General features: G+C 34.1%; 1 protein-coding gene across 3 annotated transcripts; it reads left to right on the top strand.

Annotated features, from left to right (window-relative positions):
* Window positions 1-1780: 1780 nt before the first annotated feature.
* Window positions 1781-19542, top strand: LOC107627374 (P-loop containing nucleoside triphosphate hydrolases superfamily protein). Of its 3 annotated transcripts, none has more exons than XM_088503452.1 (33): window positions 1781-2061; window positions 2154-2243; window positions 2354-2472; window positions 5471-5584; window positions 5674-5755; window positions 5894-5961; window positions 6042-6113; window positions 6282-6427; window positions 6508-6610; window positions 6898-6978; window positions 7359-7427; window positions 7546-7605; window positions 7680-7841; window positions 9519-9575; window positions 10776-11018; window positions 11097-11162; window positions 11245-11427; window positions 12119-12223; window positions 12685-12753; window positions 12905-13054; window positions 13201-13314; window positions 13391-13477; window positions 13569-13772; window positions 13890-14054; window positions 15142-15348; window positions 15473-15562; window positions 15651-15791; window positions 16448-16545; window positions 18399-18474; window positions 18548-18697; window positions 18771-18890; window positions 18966-19037; window positions 19194-19542. In XM_088503452.1, exons 1-33 carry the CDS (start codon window positions 1938-1940, stop codon window positions 19416-19418), a joined length of 3912 nt encoding a protein of 1303 aa, XP_088359578.1. In that variant the 5' UTR covers window positions 1781-1937; the 3' UTR covers window positions 19419-19542. The 3 variants fall into 3 exon arrangements, with proteins under 3 accessions (XP_088359578.1, XP_088359577.1, XP_088359579.1); XM_088503451.1 differs by having other exon boundaries at window positions 11094-11162; XM_088503453.1 differs by lacking the exon at window positions 5471-5584 and having other exon boundaries at window positions 1805-2061; window positions 11094-11162.
* Window positions 19543-20988: the final 1446 nt, after the last annotated feature.

The raw sequence follows: 20988 nt of genomic DNA, 5'->3' as shown, positions 1-20988 counted from the left end.
TCTTTGAAGAACAGAAAAATGGCATTGTTCTTAAAAAAGCCACAACAATCTCATTTAGGGGCATCCTAACACAAAAAGAGGACCATTGGCAGTATCATAACAGCGAGAAATAAACCAACTAATAAAGAAGTGCAACAAAACTAACTTCCATGAAACTACCAACAAGTAAAGATTCTACATTCAAAGGTTTTCTAATAAATAAGGAAACATTACATAATACGAAAAAGCTAACCTTTATTTTCTTCAAAGAAACCAAAAGCAAATACAGGTGCGGCAGAGCAACGGATGATTTCCTGTTCTTTAGAGTTCTTTGGAAAAAGGAATGAAGCTCGAATACAAGAAGATGAAAGGAAATGAAAAAGCTTGAGGAAGAAAGAAGAGCACAAAATTCACAGAGGAAGAAGAAACGAAATAGAAGAGAGAGAACGCGGAAGGGGTATTTATAAGACCCAAGGGGCAAAATTATCAAAACCCCTTCCCTCATTTAAAGAACATGCATGGTTACAAATGTAACTACATCCCACGTGTCGAAGTTGGAAGCCAACAGACGCAACAGTTGGCATTCTAAAATGACATCGGGTTTCTGATTTGAAAACGGAGATCTGAAAAACCCGATGTGATAGCTCTACCTCTCGGCACCTGTCCGACTTCACGCATACTTGTATCCGACCTAAGCAAAAGATCAGACTCAAGTAGGGGCACTATTCATACCTGGCCCAAAAGCAGAGAAAGCCCAAAAAATAGCTACCGTAAACGCTACAAAGTAATAACTCCCCCCCTAAAGGAGTTATAAATAACCCTTAATATCTCTTACCCACTTCTAGAAGAGAAATCTCAACAACTCCTAAATAAAGGAACGATTATCCACCATCAATAGTGAAACTACTCCAATGGTGATTATTGGCTCATCACCTATAAATACACTGACACTCTCAGGTATACTTAAGATCCAATACACTATAAACCTACTTATACTTTTGATGACTTAGACATCGGAGTGTTTTACAGATACCACCCCTTATCTGCTTACAAAACAACTCGGACGACGGCCACTTGACACGAGCTAAGTCGAAAATCACCTCACTAAAAGTTTGGACTTTGCGTTCAAGCCCAAACACAATCCAATTTAAGGTAACCCTCAGAACAAGTGTAATTATAAAGTTGATTTGGCATTTGAATTTTAGATAAGCTAATTAATTTGCGATTTTGCTTTCGTGATAATTATGCTATTTTTTATTCTTATTTAAGTTGAGAAAATATTTTATATTAGAATAGTGACTAATTTATTGTCTATTTTTATATTATTAATTAAATCTAAAATTGATGTCAATTGTTATTAATGGATTTGGATCCTCTAAATTTTGAAACTTACTTTAGAGGGTAAAGTATGATCTATCACCATTTATTTCATAGGTGGGACCAAGAGAAAACATGAGAGAGAAAACATTCAATGGTAAGAGATTTAACTTTATCCTCTAAAGTAAAAATCTAAAATTTAGAGGATCTAAATCCGTTATTAATATATTTGCGAAGATATAAATTTTAAATTTTAATTTTATTTTTTTTATTTATAACTGAGTCGATCAATTCGACTAATAATTCACTAATTAAATTACTGACTAACCAATTCGATTTTAATATCTATCATTTTAAGAATATTTTTGTCATAATAAAAAAAAACAGAATATTAGTAAAAAATATTTTTATTTGCGAAGAATTAGAGATCATTTTAGGAATTTACCCAAACTTTAAAATTGAAAGGCGAGGGCTAGGATTTCAATAAGGAATAAACCCGCCCATTCTCTCTTCCTTACATCCTCATCTTTCTTCCTCTTGGCGCGTGCCTCTCTCTTTTTCTCTTTTTGAATTTTAAGCACACTTGAGAGCTCCGTTGCTGATTCCTTTGCCTGCATCGGAGAGGGAAGAAACACTTGAGAATGGAGAGGATTCATGTGAGTGTCCGTGCAAGACCCCTCTCCCTTGAGGATGCCAAGACTAGCCCTTGGAGGATCTCTGGCAATTCAATTTTCATTTCCAATCACTCCTCCAAGTTTGAATTTGGTGCTTCCTCCTCTCTTCATTCCATTTTCACTTTCTTTTCTTTTCTTTACTTCTCTATTTCTATTTTTTTTGAATATTTTTCTGCTCCACAGATAAAATCTTTAGTGAACATTGCAAGACCGTGGAAGTATATGAAAGTCGTATTAAAGAAATCGTCGCTGCTGCAGTTCGCGGATTCAATGGTTTAGGGTTTCCTCTACTCTAATTGTTTTGCATTTTACTTTTTAGTCTTTAGTTTTCACATTTTCTTTGGTAATTTGCGATTTTTTAACTTGTGGTTTGTGATGTGAAGGCACTATTTTTGCTTATGGGCAAACAAATAGTGGGAAGACTCATACGATGCGGGGCTCAAAAACAGAGCCAGGAGTGATTCCTCAAGCCGTGCATGATTTGTTTCGGATGATTCAAAAGGTTAGCGTTCTGCTCCTTGTTGAGTCAGGTTATGTTGCTTGTGCACATTAGATGTGCAAATTATACTAATTGGTTACCTTGTTAGATTATAGTTGCATGTTGAAATTTTGTTATAGGTAAGCATTTATGGTAGTGCAGTAGCTTGTACAGTAAATTTTGTTATATGCTGAAAAAGCTTACATTTGGAGACTGCTTTGGCAACTAAGTCTGCTGGCCGTTCTTTTGAGGGATTGTGAGCAATTAGAAGCTTAACCTGCATCACTTTCTCTCAAACAAAGAACAAGCTTACCTCCATGTGTTTTGTCGTGGAGTGCAAAACCTGTTTGTGAAACATGACAGTGCTGAGGACCTGAGGTTATAATAGATTCATAGTACACAACCAGCCTGATTGTTGGAACTTTCGGCTCTTCCTGCAGTGATTGCCCCTACATAATATCAGCTGTTAGATCAATTAGGCTTCTGAATTCAGCCTCTATGCTACTAGAACTTGCCACATGGAGTTGTTTCTTGGTCCACTAAGAGATGAGATATTGGTCCAAGAAAGACAAGCTCCTAAAGTTGACCTATGATCGTCAACATATGATGCTCAATTATCATCACAATAACCTTTTAGGCGGTTAGGCCCAAATCCTCCGTGGCAGGTTTTAGCTACAGCCATGATGTAGAGACCAGCCAAGTATTGTAGCATCCTTTTCACAAGCCTTCTAATGAATATCAACAGGGAGGCTATGACTTGGCAACCTTTGTTGACACTGAAAGAAATTTCAGTTTTGGTTAAAATGGCATGTTGAACAGCCCCAAAAATGGAGCTATAGAGGGTGACATTCTGCATAGTACGTTTTCGTGTTTTAGACATTTTTAGACCTGAAACCATAGGAGGGCAATCCTTTTGCCTTCTCCATATTGCTGTGCTGTGGTAGATCTCTCAGTTGTTTATACTGAGATACAAATAGTGTTCCATCCTGCAGCATGTGCACATATATCTCTAGAAAATACTGCATAGTTACCACGTCCTTTAGAGAAAATCCAGTATCAGCTTTGCTGGTTAAATGCTGAATAAACTGACGAGATTAGCCAAAACATAGGTAACTTGGGACTTGTGGTTGCATGAACACTTATGGACAACAGTTGCTTCTCACAACCAATTTGTGTTACGCTGTTGCCAAGCCATAGCCTGAGGGGCTTGTTAAAGGCCATATAGTGCTTTGTGGATCTTACATTCTGATTTGAGCGATTGTTGCATGAAGACTTCCTCAGTTAGAATTTAGAACACTTTTTATGTAAGCATTGCTCACATCCAATTGCTTAAGCACCTACCCTTTGGTCAAGACAAGTGTAAGAACAACATGGGTAGTTGCTGGTTTTATCATTGCTGAGAAAGTTTCAGAATAATCAAAACCAACTTGCTGATGAAAAATATGGGCACAATAATCAAAACCAACATCTGGGTTTTGCTTTACTCAAAAAACCGATTTGTAACGAAGCAATGAAATGGTCAAGGCTTCACTTACATAAGTTCAGTGTGAGTTAGAAGTTCGGTGAGTAAAGGGAGGGTGAAAATGTATTAGGTATTAGGAGAAGGTGAAGTCGGTAATAGTCCACGAACCTTAGATCAAGTAATAACTCAATGAGAGGATGAGCGTGGAGGGAGCAAGGATGAGGATGATGATAGTACATGTCACTGGAAGAAGAGAGTGGGAGTACTGGCTGTTGCAAAGTCTGAAGATGAAATAGGGGTTTCTGGAATAGTTTGAGCTGGTGTGGAATCAGGATTGCAGGATTGGTGGATGTAGATGAGGGTTTAGTGGGGCTTCTGTTATGTGAAGGGGTGGGCATAGGTGATGTTGGTAACAAGGGGAATTCTGTTCAGTTAGAGGAGATGGAAGGGCTTGCTTTGAGGGGAAGGTGAAGGGCAGGGAACACATGCAGGTGGATTCAGAAGTGTAAAGAAAGGAATTAGAGTGAGATGAGAGGAAGAAGTATTGTGTTTTGGTATGAATAGAGAATGCTCCTTGAAGCAAAACTTAGTCTCATGAAACAATACTTTCAGAGATGATCAAGCAGCCATTCAAGTACAGGCAACTAAAACCTCTATGATGGGAACTGTATCGTAGGAAATTGCATTCATGAAAATAAAATTTATGTTTGTCGTATGGTGTTAAGAATGGAAAAAAAATGCACATCTAAAGACACAAAAGTGAGTGTAATAAGGTTTCTTGTTAAAACGAGTCTCAAAAGGTGAGGGAGAGTGAGGTTCAGATGGGGAATTTTTTCTAATGACATATGTGGTTGTGGCCACTGCATCATCCCAATTGCAGGGGCATAGATGCATGAGCAAGGAAGGGGAGGTCAGGTTTAGAGAGATGGTGATGCTTGCACTCAACAACACCATTTTCTTCATGTGTCAGAACAAATTAACCTCTAAGAGACACCTTGCTACTAGAACTAGTTAGAAAAAGCTTGAAATTCAGCCCCCTAATTAGACTGAACAGCCTTAATTTTGAAACCTAGCTGCAGTTCTACAGCAGCTTTGATTTGCAAAAATTCTGGAAATGCTTCAGATTTAGTTCAGAAAATATACTGATGTAAAACAACAAAAGGCATCAATAAATGCAATATAATATCTGTATTCTCAGGTAATGGTCCCCACAAGCCAATGAATACTAATTCTAGAGGATATTTGCAAGTATTGAGAGAAGAAGGAAGAAGATGTGCTTTGCCAAGATAGGACACAACAATTTTCAGACGTTCTATTAGAACATCTTTTGTGCTATTATCCAACTAAATACCAGTAAATCAATAAAGTAGTTTTAGCTATCAACATTACTACCCCTTGGAAGTTTAACCTAATTATGTATCAATACATCATTAGAAGATAGCATAAGAATTTGTATAGAAGTGTGAACTCTGTCTTTTGCTTCATCATTCCCATAATACATGTAATGATTATAATAGTAACGAACTAATGATAATCAAATTTTCTTTTAAAATGTTTTAGGATATAGATCGAGAGTTTTTGCTTAGGATGTCATACCTGGAGATTTACAATGAAGATATCAATGATTTATTGGCTCCTGAGCATCGTAAACTTCAGATTCATGAAAATCTAGAGGTTGTTGTCACTTCTTATTGTGATGTTTGTTTATGTTGGTTTTGTATTTGGATTCCTTAATATTTTAATTCATTTATGTAAACTTACAGCGAGGAATATATGTAGCTGGGTTGCGCGAAGAGATTGTCGCCTCGCCTGAGCATGTGCTTGATCTCATGCAGTTTGGAGAATGTAATTTTGATTTTTATTTTCATTTTCTCTCATGTTTTACCTCTTAACTCCTATTTTTGGCTTTCACTATAAGTGAATTCGGATTTCTTAACTCCCTTTGGTTAGTTTTGTTCCTTATATTTGTTTTATGTGTACCAGCTCATAGACACATTGGGGATACAAATATGAATTTATACAGCAGTAGGTCTCATACTATTTTTCGCATGGTAATCTGTTTCTTTTGTTCTCCCTTTTTTCCCCTATAAAAGAAATACTTATGGTTGTCCTTCCTTCATTGGTTCAACAGATAATTGAGAGTAGGGATAGAAGAGAAGATGAAGGCAATGGAAGTTGTGATGCTGTTCGTGTATCAGTGTTGGTATGTTACCACTGCAGGCAACAATGGTTTCTCTTTTCTTTTATTTTAAAACTTTGTATGTCGCTGGTTATGATTCACACATGTGTCTTCCTTCCAACCCCTCTTCTTTCTAACAAATTAATCTGTGTACTGTAAACTTTCTCCTAATAATTATTTTCTCATATCTAGAATCTAGTGGATCTTGCTGGTTCAGAACGTGTTGCAAAAACTGGAGCAGAAGGTGTTCGGCTCAAGGAGGGTTCTCATATAAACAAAAGCTTATTGACTTTGGGAACTGTCATTAAAAAATTGAGTGAAGGTGCTGAGAGTCAAGGGTAAGTGTATGCTATTACATATTTTTTTTCTACTTTCTATTTTTCAATGATCTACAAAGAAAGTATAATATTCCGTGCAGAGGTCATGTTCCTTACCGAGATAGCAAGCTTACACGATTTTTGCAACCTTCACTAGGTGGAAATGCTAACACAGCTATGATATGCAACGTTACACTTGCACAAGTAAGATTTGCCTGTATTTCTTTCAATGTTTTATATGCACAACTCTTTCCTTTCGCAATTACATGTCTTTTGTGGATTACCTAATTTAATGTTACTATTTAGTTGACGTGCTTGTTTGTGTGTACTTTTGATTTTTGATATACTTTGGTAAATATCTTTTGTAAAAGTAGAATAACTAGGAAAAGTACAAGATCTTTTTACAATATTTTCTTTCTCTATGGAAGAATCTCATTTTTTCCTTTAATATTATTTCGTCTAGTTATATCAGCATATTTGTTGTGTGGCAGATACATACAGATGAAACTAAAAGTAGCCTCCAATTTGCAAGTAGAGCATTGCGTGTCACAAATTGCGCTCAAGTGAATGAGGTTCCTTCTTAATTTAATGCCTGAATCACTCTTTTGTTTTGATTTTGTTCCTTTCTTTGAAGTCTTATCTAATATCAAATTAGTCTCTTGTTTCTATGATATTATTGTTATCTTTCTTTCTCGTCTCTCTTCCATCGTTAGCTTGTAATAGTTATATTTTAGAAAGTAATTTTGTTGTATCATCCCTTAAATACAAGTCAATTATTGGTGCAACCACATCATTGTTGGAAGTTGTAGAGCAGCTTAGTTTCTGTTTGCCACTTGTCCTGTGTTGTATGGCGTCGTTTGATTCATGTAGCCGACCCCACTTAGTGGGACAAGGCTTTGTTGTTGTTGTTGTTGTTGTTGTTTCATGAAGTGATGGTTGGTTCTCACTGCAGATTTTGACAGATGCTGCCTTGTTAAAGCGTCAAAAGAAAGAGATTGAAGAGCTTCGTGCTAAATTGATGGTTGATCTATTATACTATCGTTCTGTTTTATATTTGATTCTATATTTTGTTTTTGTTTGATATAAATTGAATAGTAAAAATGTTTTCTAAGCGCTGCTAAACTATGGTTGTTTTTCAGAGTTCTCATTCAGAGCATCTGGAAGAGGAGATTTTGAACCTTCGGAATACATTATTACAAGTGTGTGAATTTTCCTTCTTTGTTTATTATTGCCAAATGCTTGCTTATTCAGTATGTCATACTTTCTGTGCCAGACTGAATTGGAAAGGGAACGCATAGCTTTGGAATTGGAGGAGGAAAAGAAAAATCAAGCTGAATGGCAGAAAAGAATAAAGGAGCAAGCAAAGAAAATTGAAAATTTAAGCTCAATGGTTCTGTTTTCAAAGAGGGATGAGACATGTGAAATTATTAAGAAGGTATTCTTGGTTACATTTCATAATATACCTTTTATTTGCCCCGCAGGTGTTATTTACTGCTTTATTTTTTGCCATAATTATTTTTTAATGTTGTGTATCTAGTTTGTTTCCTAGGTCATTAAAATAGGCTTGCTTTCTTTTGGATATGTTTATATACAACCCGTACAGGGTTAGTTGTTTGTAGTGATATGTAGTGTTGACCCCAGAAGAGGACATAAGTTCGTTTCATATTCTTGTAATTAGAAATATAACCTGTGTCTTGCTTTAGTCAAATAAAATAGTCTTATGATGGTTCATGTAGGCCAAAATTATGGGGAAGGCACCCTATTGTGTCACTAAAAGTATTATAGATAGGATTTTATACCTCATTGAAGTTTATATTGTTTGCTTAAGGAGCAATAGTTTCTTTACTTCAATGGAGATGCAAGTCATCAACACTCTGCAAAAGATAATTCGAAGCTTTAATACTGCGTGTCTTTATAGTTTCTTTATAGTTGGCATTCAGCTTTCTTGATAATGATAAATGTTCCAATGGAACACGGCTGTGCAATTCTCTGCAGATTTTTATTTTTATTTTTCTTACTTTTTCCTTTTTGACCTTTTCCCATTTGTTTATGAAATCCATGGCATAGCAAATCATGTAAGGAGTCAACTTTGCGTTTCAGTGTATGTTAGACAAAGGTTATGATGTTCACTGCTAATATTAGGCTAGTGTCAAGGTAATGGTGTAATGGAGCTGGAAATTATATGGATAGGATGCTTTTATGAGTATATTATGCTTCGTTTGGGGATTTAGATGTCAGGCTATTCACGTGCTTTTGCTTGATAGCATGAGGTTTGGGTGAGATGGTTCTTATCATGGTATTGGATTTTGTACGAGCCTGGTATATGTTCGATTCTTGTTGCCCATGTTCTACCATTCTTTTTTATATTAAAAGCCAGAATTTCTCACGCAATAAAGTGTGTATATGCAATGTCCATGCAACCTCTTGCTTGAGGTGTTATGTTTGCTATAAATCCATTCACATGCCTTTTCTTGACAGCTTAACTATATGGAAGAAATGGTTCTTGAAAAGAATTAAAAGTTATCCTTAAATTAAGGGCTGCAACTGCAAGTTGCACAAGGAAACTATTTTGGGATCTTTGACAAATAATCAAAGAGGAAACAAGGATGTGCAGAGAATGTTAAAGTCTGAAACTTGTATAAGGGTAGAAATATGGGGACAATCATCACTTCATCAGATATTGGGGGAAGTGTGAAACTACTTCATCCACTCGTTCAATCAAACTACTCATCCTGGAATGAGAGTGTGGTCTTGATGCCACTGGAACTTGTAATCTTATTGAGTTGTAGCTCAGAGCTGGACCACAAATTCAGTAAACTTCACTCAAATCTAAAATACTGGCAGACATAGTTAAGAACAATATTATTGAACTATCAGCTGCTTCTAGAGTAGTCGTCACCAATCTAGTCTAGTGAAGAATTATAACTAATTTCATCCTGCATGAAGAACTGCTTTCCTAGTTTTATCTTCCATTCTTTTTTATTTTTAAGTTCACATTTGCTGCCTACCTAATCATATATTTATTTACCTTTTTCTTTCTTTTGGTTGGTATTACCTCAGATAACTCATTTGCTTATATCTGTTGATGTAAATTACTATGCATGCTTTGCAGGACAAGAGACGGGATACATGGTGTCTAGGAAAACTATCAAGGGAGAATCCAAGAGATGTAACGTATTTCTTTCATGCTAAAGATAATTTCATTAGTTCATATCATAGGGGACTTATTTTATGCGTATTGTGAATTTTTTAGTCTGTTTATGGGGCATTTTAAATGATTTGAATTGCTCTATACATCATTTATCTGTTGAGGTAGAGTATAGTATTTTTTTCTTTTGCCATTGAAACAAAGTATACTAATTTATGGTAGGATTTTGATAAGATTCTGAAGTGTTCAAGGATTTTAAATGTATTAAAAAGTTTACTTGTTCGGTACAAAATTTCTATTTTAGTATTCTTAACAAGTGCCCTAAGGGAGCTTGTTAGCAAAATCCTATATAGTATAGTAAAATTATAAAATTTTACTAGTGAGCATCTGTTTGCTTATAAAATTTCTTGTAGGCAACATGTGTGGTTTACTGATTGACTTTGTCTCAGTTAGTATCTTGATTATCTATGCATAGTTCCCGTAGAGCTGCATATCTCTATTCCTATAAACTTCGGGTGAGATGAGTGTATATGCATTCAATACACAATATGCTGTTTTAAGTATTTGGCTTTGGTCCATCAAGATTTGGTTTTTCATCATCAATATCATTCTCACGTGTTATTCATTGCTACCAAGTGTGACCTCATTGAAGGCACAACAAAATAGTAATGCTATAAGGAACTGATTGGAAAAAAGACCAAATGAATCAAATTTAGCAAATGCATGATGCTGTGTAGATGGTATTGGTGTTTTGAGGGAATCTGTGGATAGTCAATGGCCAATCTGAAGAGTTGCCAATCTGAAGAGTTGTTCTGCCTTATCTGATTTTTGCATTTGGTTCAAAGATCAGTCTGGTAATTCAAGGGGTTCCCTTGGGGAAAAAGAGTCAGAGTAGGATATCAAATGACTTAACTTGTTAATGCTAGATCTTAGTCTGACTTTATGTGCTCTTTTTTGAATTTAATTCCTTTCTTGTTCTCTCTAAACATAAATCATTACAAGTTCTATTCATTTCTTGACATGTTTGTAGGTATAGATAGGATTTTTATTTTTATCTTTTTATCGCTTCAAATTTTTAGATAAGTTGGTATTCATATGTTAGAAATCAGAAAATTACTTTCATTTTTGCTTAAGGTTGTTTCTTCCCCCTCCTAATATATTGTATGACACTTACGTTTGTTCTATACTTGTGATAATAACTAATTTATTTCTGCAATTCAGGCCTGCTCTAGCATCCAATCAAATGCTTCTACTGTAAAACCTGGAAGACAGAAGCAATGCATTGGACCACTTGTTCCTTTTGACGAACTTATGATTGAGGATGCTTTTGTGGAGCAGTCTTCTAACCAAGAGGACAATAAAAATGGTGATATGAATGAGGACTGCAATCTGCCTAACCCAAGTGCTTTATTGCATGTAACAAGCAGGAAAAAGATTCCATCACGGAAAAGAAGTTTATCCATGGTTTGTAATATTGCTCACCAATATTCCCTTGTGATCAACTTTCAATAGTTTTATGCTAATATCTTGCAAATATAGCAGGAGGATGATGAGTTTCTAAAGTTACAGGAAGAATATGAGAATTTGCTTTTAAGATTTGAAACTCAGGTTTTGCTTATCCTTCTTGATTTCACTGACTGTGAGCCAGAAGTTGCTAGACCCTAAGCTTGGCCATGTTTTGTTACTGCAGAGAACTGCGAGTGAGATAGAAATAAAGTCATTGAGAAAACAGCTAGTTGAGGCAAATTCTCTTCAATATACAGAACCTATTGGCTGTTTAAATAGTGCAAATGGTGTTAACTGGAATGAGAATAAAGATGTGAGTTTCCAAGAGTCAGAAGCTATTCTTGTCATCAAGAGACTTGAAGAACAGGTTTTCTTCTCTCTCTCTCTCTCTCTCTCTCTCTCCAACATTCTATCAGAGTGTTGGATTTTAGCACATTTGTAACATGTCATAGGAAACTAAAATATGCATTAGGAGATGGCTTAGTATTATTACATATTGTTGGAAACAAATCATGCATATATTGTCCAGTGTCTTTGTAGACATTGCTGCTTCTATCTATGCAGTGAACATTGAGATTATTTCTACCAATTTGATATTTCTCTCGTCTTACACAGTTACACCTCTTTTATCTTCGTACAAATTCAAACTAGCATTAGAGCAGTGTCATCCATTTTCTCTATTGCTTGTGAGTTGTTATTCTTCTGCAAAGTCCTACAATTGAAACTCATTTGCCATTCATGCCATACCTTCTAATACATTCTAAATATTTCTACAAATGTCTTTGGAAATAGCTTAATATTTATTACATGTGCTTGAAACCATGCTGCATTTATTCTCCGGTGGCTATAGCTGTACACAATGTTGCTACTATCTAAGTTACATTTGCATTTTCAGTCCAAACATTTCTACCAATTTGGTATCTTTCTACTGTTACACTCTTCTTTCATTTATTTTTAAAAATTTAACTCTTTTAATATTGACTTCCTACTTTCTGCTGCATGAAATTGTATTCAAATATATATATTGACTTCCTATTTTTATTCCTAATAACTTGAAGATTAAGGTTTTGGAAATGGAAAAGTTATCAAGCCAACAAAACCTGGACAATGTTGTTGATCTAGCAACTGAGCAGAATATATGTGATCGGAAGAAATTTGACGAGGTGATCATATTTAAGTTAGATCTATGCATAATTCGCATTTCAAGCCCAAAAGAAAGGATCTTCCATTTTTTTTTGGGGAGGGGGGGGTGTTAGAAATAGTTTCATGACATGGTATGTGAATTTCTATAACTGAAAAAAGTAGAGTTCAATATTTATTGCCCCAAAGAATTTTAGCATAAGGCAAAACAGATCCATGCGGATTCACGTTTCAAACCCAAAATAAAGAGATTCTTGTGTAAGGGGGTGTGTTAGATAAATTACTATTTATGTGTTTTTTACCTTTCAAATTTTTGGGATAAGTGGTTGCATGACATTAGGTGAATATATATTCTTTTCTGTGCATGAAGTTGATTAAAATATGTTGATGTATTTTGGCTACTCATCAATTATCCTTGAACTTGCTGTTTATTCTATTTCCTGACTTATATATTTATTATTCCTTTATTTCCCTCGTTTCTTAGTTGTATGAAGAGCTTAGTAAAGTACAGAAGGCAGCTCAAGTTGCTAACAAACAACTTGCTTGTGAAACTGTGAGTAAAGTTAATGTTTGCATTTCATGTTTTATGCACACAGAATGTTGCTTACTAAAAAAGTCATGATTATTTTCAAGATTAAGTTTATATGACTATGGTATATTTTGTGTCATGCCCAAGATAATTGATTCCCAAAGCTTTTATGTAGGATGAAAATTTGAACTTTGTGATCAATCTTTCAATGGAAGTTCAAGAAATATTTTCAGATGTACAAAATGCAAAAGAAGCTGTTCAAAGTGCATTGTTGATGGTGGATGACACCACTAAAAGTTTCTTTGCTCTCTGCAATGTGTTTAATGTAAGTACTATTGAGGCACTATGGAGTATATATTTGTAACAAAAAATGAAGTTCACTCTGTATTTTTGTATGATGTCTATAGCTGTTGTCTTTGATTTGTGTGTGATGTTAAGATTGTTGTTTTCATATGTTTGTCTTTATTGCAGGATTTTAAAACCTCAATATCTCAGCATGTTGCAGAACTAAGTGTAATCTTGAGTAACTACAACCAGTTGAATTCTTGCTCAAGACAACAAATTTCTGAGCTTGAGAATGAGAAGGTAAAGTTATCTAAACGTCTAGAGCTATTTCTAGTTGTATCTGTAATTCCTAGACGGGCTAACACTTTTGCTGCAGATTCTTCTAGACAACCAATTAGCTGATCTTCAAAAGCAGCTTCAGGATTCAAAAGTGGATTTTGAGAATTCCCAAAGTTCTTTAATGGTGGGTCCTTTCTTGATGTTGATATCCATGTTATCCCATTTTATTCGAATGTGCAGCGCAGCTAATTGGTAGCACTAAATCTCTATTACAGAAATGCATTGAACAACAGGAATTGCAAAATGCAGACCTGATTTCACATATCCATACACTTGAAAAAGAAATATCAGTTTTAACATCATCTTCATTGGTCAAGGAAAAGGAAACATTCAGAAAAGATCTTGAGAAAACAAAATCCAAGTTGAAAGAAACTGAGTCTAAGCTTAAGATTGCAGTACAAGAGAAAACAAAACTTGAGGTTCATTTTTTTTTGTTATTTTATCCAAAATTTTCTTGGTTTCCTTGCAATTGACTTGTTAAGTTCATGTATTTTATTCTCTATTCTCAATTTTCTAACATATCATATCTGCCTAAGGGTGAGAAAGCCTCTATTGAACGTGAGCTTAAACGGTTGCATGGTCAGAATTCTCTTCTTGAACGAGACATTAATAAACGTGATTCACTTGCTGGTAGAAGACATGAGGTGTTTGATCCCAAAAGACCAAAGAGTCTTGCTTCTTCTCTTGAGCAAACATTACAGGTTTGGACATTCTCTTGCATCTTCTTTTGCAGTTATTGTTACTAGCAAATTTAAATCCTGGTTCAAAGGTCAAAGAGCTTTAAGCTAAGGAGATCCCTTATCCTCTTCATTTCATCTCAGTGGTCAATACTCTTAGTTTTAGTTGAGTTTTTGACTATTGGCTAGTTAAAGGTCTTAAAGGTGGTATGGAGCCTAGGATGATAGGATGCTGGTTCTTTAGCCTTTCATTTTCGTTTTAGCTGCTACTATGTTTTCATTTTTGATTGAAGAAAGAGAAAATGAAACTAGTTTTTTTCATTCTAATCAACTTTTGAAGTTTTCTGCAAGTCTGTAGGTGTTAGAAGCAAAGAAAACAATATGATTTCACCATTTCCGTCACAAGATATTGAAAATACTCAATACCGAGTAGAAACAAGGTGGCTTTTATTGTAGTGATTAACAAAAAATCATATCAAGTGACATGAAAATAGATAACAAACTGAACTATACCCTAAGATGTAGCAGATTGTAGAAGTGTTTAATACTGCAATCTTGCAGTAGATTGCCCTATGCATTTGAATGATATATAATCTTTTCGTTTTTCACACAGAAGGATATAATATTGTTTGAATGATCAAAATCCCATAAGCTTTACTTTTTCTTTTGACAGGCATAAGCTTTACAATCTTAGAGTGAGTTGAGGAAGTGTCTAGAAGAGTTTAGAAGTGGTTAGAAATGGTCAAGGAATTCAACTGATATGTTAAGACAATGCCAGCTAGGATAGATTCCCCTAACTAACTTTAAGTGTGTAAAGACTCCTGCTCTTCTTCACTAGCTATCTGAAACACACTCCTCTCATGTATATAAGAACAGATTCAGTGCTTTGATGAATCACTTTCAGAATGAGCAATTCGCATTTCTCTCTCTAACTTTCTCTCTCTTTCTCTACATTCTATCTTACTTCTCTCAGTTTCTCAAACTCTATTATTTCTGATTTCTTGGTGTGTACAGTATATAAACATGTTGGTCTATTCTCTGATGATAAAGAGGTTCTCCAATCTCCTCAGGAATGCATTTAGTTTGATCTAATATAAATGTCACTGTACAGGAAGAGCTCAAAAAGATGGACGCTTTTGCATTTGAAGCAGAATCAAGAATCACTTCTTTGGAAGAAGAACTGACAGCTGCATTGAAAGAGAAAGAAGAGGTGAAATTTAGCAATGAGGATTTAACTTCACAGCTGGAAGGCTTGATGGAAAAGCTGAATGAATCAAACTCTGAACTGTACAATTTAAAGGAAGAGATTTCTGTTCTTGTAAGATTATCTGTGAAGTTCTTCTAAAGTTTCTCCTTTAAAATCACTTGTTGGGTGTGTTTACTAGATGTTATTATTTCTCATTCAAACTGTCAAACATGGCATCTTATTCTTGTCCACTCAGAGACAAATGTTGGAGGAATCTGATCAAAGGCAAGAAAAATTGAGAAGTTCTATCAAAGTATTGTTGGAAGAAAAGGAGGAGCTGGCAATGGTTGGCAACTGCAACTACTCTTTTTTTTTTCTTTTATTGTGATTCTACCTAATCAACATTATTTCTCCGGGTTTTGCAAATCTTGCAGCAACTCACAGATTCCCTTTTGGAAATAGAGGAGGAAAGGGCAATATGGTCTGCAAAGGAAAAGGCTACACTTCTAGCCATAGAAGAACAAACAAGAAAGAACAACATGCAAATTACATCATCGTCAAAAGAGTTATCAGAAGTAAGATTCTTGGATATGCTATTGTACAAACCTTGATTTGTTTCTTTTAAGTTTCTTACACGGTTTTTCCTTTACTTAGTTTACTTTTTTGTAAAGGAAATCATTTGATGAATAGGAGGATAAGCAATCCTCTTTACAATAATAAGATCAAAGAAGATGAAAAACTGTCAATAAAGTAGAGTATTCTAGTCTCTCAATATATTGAAGGGAGAAACTCTTCATGTGGTTTGCATCAAATAAGGGCCAAACATACAATTCTATTTTATCTCTCAAAACTAACTTGTTTGAGAATTCATTATCAAAAGGTGCAGGGGCCATGCTTAAAAATACATCAAATAAGGTATACGCAGCGTACCACCACAAAGACTTCATTTGTTTTCCCATATATCACAAAATTGATCATCATGAATTGATCCTAAGGTTGTAGTGCACACCAAATACTCATCAAAGATACCAAATGGAGTATCCCACAAATATTTTCTAAATGGCATAATGTATATTGTGATACAATTGATTGTCTATTAAGAAAACAGTGAGCGGAATAAGAGTCAGTATAGAAAGTTGGTGGATTTTCTAAGTTGTTTGATAGTTGAAGTTTCTTTTTAATTGCCATTTTTCATGATATCTAAAATTGATAAAAATTTTATAAATGTAAGGTAAGAAATGAACTAGCTTCCTGTAGAGAAGAATGTCAGACACTGCAAAAAAGGTTAACTACTTCAGATGAAAGTGGACGTCTCATGGAAAATATCAGGTTTGTTTAGCTTATTTAATTTTTTCCCCCACTCTTCTCCGCTTCATCTTTTTAAGGATTTTTGTTGTTATATGTAACCCTGTATCCTAGAAGTGTTTCTGAATATTTGATTTACGTTCAACCATACTAAATTCAGAAAGGAGCTTGGTGATTAAGCTTTCTTCAAATACATATGCTTTCCTCAATTTGACTATACACACAGTATTATCTAAAGTTAACCTCTATTATTAATGTAACTTTCGTGCTGCCATTGGCATTAATCAGGTTGATTCTACTTACCCAAAATGATTTAAGCAGTACCTACTATGCTAGAAGGGTTAGTACCTCATGGGGCCTTAAAAGTTTATTCTAGAAAATTTCAAAAGGCAATTGAATATTAATGATTTTCGACCTATTAGTTAGGTATTAAATCTTTATAAGCATAATGAAAGATGTTGCTGCCAGATTGTGCAAATTCTTTCTTGATGCCATTTCTTGAAATCAAAGTTCATTTACGGTAGGTAGCCAATCTAGATTTGGCTGTCATTACAAATGAGATGACAGAAAATGTTAGATCCTGGATAAAACATAGTTTTGATTGAAGAAGAAATGTAATTTAGAAAATAAAATGATAATAGAGAGAGCGTAAAGGACAAGAGATCTTCAATGCCATAAGATAGGAAAATACAAAAAGTATCAAAGGAGCAAAGAGCAAGACATTGGCTGCTAAGTAGGATTAGATGCCTGACATCTATAAAGCTCATAATATTTATAGATAAATCTTTTGTTTGTTTTGCTTTTGTGTAGGGTAGCCCTTCCTAATCCCCAATTTGTATTATCCTTCTCCTCATCTTAAAGGGTTTTTTTTTTTTTTTTTCTAATCTAACATGTTTATGAAGATATGTTTAGGTTAACAATAGTCTTCTTAGAAAGGCTTTTTCCCTAACTCTTTTGCTTACGACTTTGCATCTATCTGTCAATTTTCCCCCACTCTGGTCTCTGGTTAAGATCACTTGGGGCTTCCATCTTTTCAAGTTTTTATGATAAAAATGTTGTTCAGTTAAAATCTCTTGAACCTTTATTTGATTCTATTCATTTTTATGACACCCCTGTACTCAAGAACTTGGACTCTATCCCTGCTCCCAATGGATTTTTTCTTTTATAATCATTTTAAGCTCTTGCATTCCTCTCCTAAAAGAGAAGATTTGATTTCTACTTCACAAAACATTTACATGTACCATTGAAGTAACACAATTGACAGTGCTCCGAAAGTGCAAACCTCTCACTGCTTTGTCCTTGTATACATAATTAAGAGTTTTGGCTGTTGTAAAGAAGCAAAGTTCTTGTGGGAATCTTCCATTTGATATATCTGGTTATAAAAAAGTTTATAACTTGTAAGCATTTCTTTTTCAACCATAACTTTTTTGGTATAGAGTTACTCCTGCAACATCTCTTTGTTGCTTTGCTCATGATCTCACCAATGGCTTTTCTTTATCAGATATGCAAAAGGATTTGTTTATTTAACTGTATATTTTATCCTCTGGTTTTAATTGTTTACTTTGGTTCTCTGTCAAGACTCAAGATGCATTCTCCACTTTAGTAATGATTTCCTTCTCATGGACTTCATTTGGCTCTATTACACTTTATCCTATGTTTTTTTCTTTTTCCTATTAAATTTACATTCTGCTTTTGCCAGTCATGCTTTCGTTTTTGGGGTCATGGTTGTATTGGGTAGTTTTTAATGGTTACTTGCAAATTAGAGATGCTTCAGTTGTTTTTCTTTTATTTTATTCTTTCTTTTTTTTCGGTTATGATTTCCCATGAGCTTCAATTGCCAAATAAATTAATAAATATTATGTTAACAATGGCTGCAGAGAAACAACTTTGGAGTTAGACCAGCTAGAAAATCACACTGAAACAATCAATGCTGAGAGCAAACAATCACGAGAAGTAAGAATGTTTGATAATCATTTCATAGCCGATTTTCAATGCATAGCTGTCACTAAATTGACATGAATTGCAGAGTCCAAAAGCCAATTCAGAGATGCCGTTGCCAGAGCCGCGTGGCAGTCTTGAGAAAGATAACGCTGATGATAATCTAAGTGAGCTTTATGTCCTTGTTAAAGGCGTTGATCTCTCAAGTCAAAGCCAAGAACTTTCGAATGAGTTTCAGGTTTTCTTCATTGTCACAACTCATAGATGCATATACAGAAAATTGTCAATATATAACTTATGACTATGGACAGAAACTCAAGAACGAACTTGCTGTTGCAATAAGCGAAAGGGATAAATTGGCATGTCAGATGGAAGACCAACAGAAACATGTTACAGAAATGGAATTTCTGCAAAAGCATTGCCAAGCTCAGGTAAACTGAAGAGGTATATCATTTGGTAATTACCATATCAATCTCTGATTTCTGAAATCACATTATGCTTCTCAGTTGTCAACAGCAAAGAACCAGGTTGAGGAACTTAGTCAAAAAGTTTCTTGCTATGAAGCAAAAATGCACGCGGTGAGTGATATACTAGATCCTGCTTTAACTATCTGTATATATCTCACTTCATTGCAGTCCTAATTTTCAGGGAAAAAATTTTTTGTGGTAATTTTAGATCTTGCCTAAATGATCTCAACATCATTGACATTTTTTCCATTCGAATCTTCTGAACAGGATAAAGTAACTAACAACAAAGAGACGACCAAACTTCGAATGATGCTCCGTGGAACAAAGGCAAGGCTAGATGCTATCCTCACTCGATATAGAGAAGTAGTAGATGAATCAGATTTAATGCATAGGAAGTTTGAGGAGGCAGCAGCAAAGCTGAAGGACAAGTTGGCTACAAAAGGAATAGAGGTCCTTAATCTAAAGAAGCAACTAGCTGCAAAAGGAATGTAAAAAATATTTGTATAGAATTTTGTACAGGAAACCATGCGTTTCTTAGTTACAATATGAAAATATATAAATGATGGTTATTTGGTTCTCAAAATTGATTAACTAATGGTAAATATATATTTTCTTTTATTCCGGTGATGAATTAGAGTTATCACTTTTTGTTGAACTTTAATTTGCAAGTACCGTATAGAGTTGTAGAGATTACAATAAACAATGGGGTAATACTATGATGAAGAGTGAATTTGGGGGAAGAGTGAATATTACACTTTCTAATAAAAAAAGAAAATAAAAAAAATTAAAGATATCATATGTAATGTACACTTCTCTTAAAAACTAATTACAATTTTTACTCTTTACTTAACATCATTATTCACCAAAGAAATTTTCAAAAATGGATATTCTCAATTGTTAAAAAAAATTGAGGGAGTAAAGTGTGATCTCTAACCTTTCATTTTCTCTCATGTTTTTTCTTGGTTCTATTTATAAAATTAATTGTGAGAGATCACACTTTATTCTCTCAATTGTTAAAAAAATTGAAAAGATTCATTCCCGAAATTTCCTAAGCAATGAAGTTAGATTGTTATAAACAAAATAAAATGATTTAAAAGGTGAAACAAAATTGACATTTATATAAAAATGAAAATAGAAGTGCCAAAGTTATAGGTTTGTATGGTTGTATTTTATTGTGCCATAATCTTGCATTAATTTCTAGAAATAGATTTATTAATGCTGGCAAAAACCATAAAAAATACATAAGGAAAAAGATAAAACTAATAGAAAAAGGAGAAAAAGAGCTTAGTGTGTAAAATCTTTTGCTGATATTTATAAGATGTCGATAATGAACATCTTTTAATTGACACATTTACGATAGATATTCAAGTATTTCTATGTTAAAAAGCAAAAATAGAATTTGGAAAAAGAAATATTTGATAAGAGAATTAAATTAAACTAAGTAAAAGTGGGAGAAAGAAACTCTACCGAGGATGTGCTGCACAAATTATAAGAAATAAAGAACTTCAGAAAATGAACTAACTTAAAATAAAATTCAGTACCCAATCAATAACAAAGAAGACAAGACAGAAAATAAGCAATATTCAGAAAAGAAAACAAAGATTAAAAAGAAACACAACCTGAACTAAACGATCCTATGTCTCACACTACAAGGTTTTGAATTCAACGATTCTACGAGAAGAAAGCTCACGATCTAAATCACAAGATAGATTCAAAAATGATTGCAAAAGGAATTTGGATATATAGATGCAGTTAAGGACTGGTATATTTGGATAGAACGAAATATTATAATAAAAAATTGATAAGCTTAAGAATGTTACAAGGATGAAGTTTAGAGAATTCTATGAAAAACTCAAAGAGAGAGTAAATCTCACGATCTATCTATTTATCTATTTTATTTATATAAAAAGTTGATATACAAGTTTTACTATAATTAAAAATTATCTCATCTATTATTGTATTGGCACATAAGTTTTTTTTTTTATGTTGTAATTTTTTAAATTTTTTATTTTTTTAATTATGTCTATTCATTCAAAAGTTTTTATTAACATTACCTTCTAAT

This window comes from Arachis ipaensis, chromosome B2 (assembly GCF_059453495.1).
Source record: "Arachis ipaensis isolate K30076 ecotype BB chromosome B2, ASM5945349v1, whole genome shotgun sequence".
Taxonomy (NCBI): domain Eukaryota; kingdom Viridiplantae; phylum Streptophyta; class Magnoliopsida; order Fabales; family Fabaceae; genus Arachis; species Arachis ipaensis.
The sequence above is the reverse complement of the archived record's forward strand: the minus strand, read 5'-3'. Positions and strand labels throughout refer to the sequence as shown.

Coding starts and splice junctions, on each gene's coding strand:
- LOC107627374 (XM_088503451.1), top strand. CDS start 1,938: ATGGAGAGGATTCATGTGAGTGTCCGTGCAAGACCCCTCTCCCTTGAG. Junction 13,315..13,390: donor CTGAGCTTGAGAATGAGAAG/GTAAAGTTATCT, acceptor CTTTTGCTGCAG/ATTCTTCTAGACAACCAATT. Junction 15,563..15,650: donor AAAAGGAGGAGCTGGCAATG/GTTGGCAACTGC, acceptor CAAATCTTGCAG/CAACTCACAGATTCCCTTTT.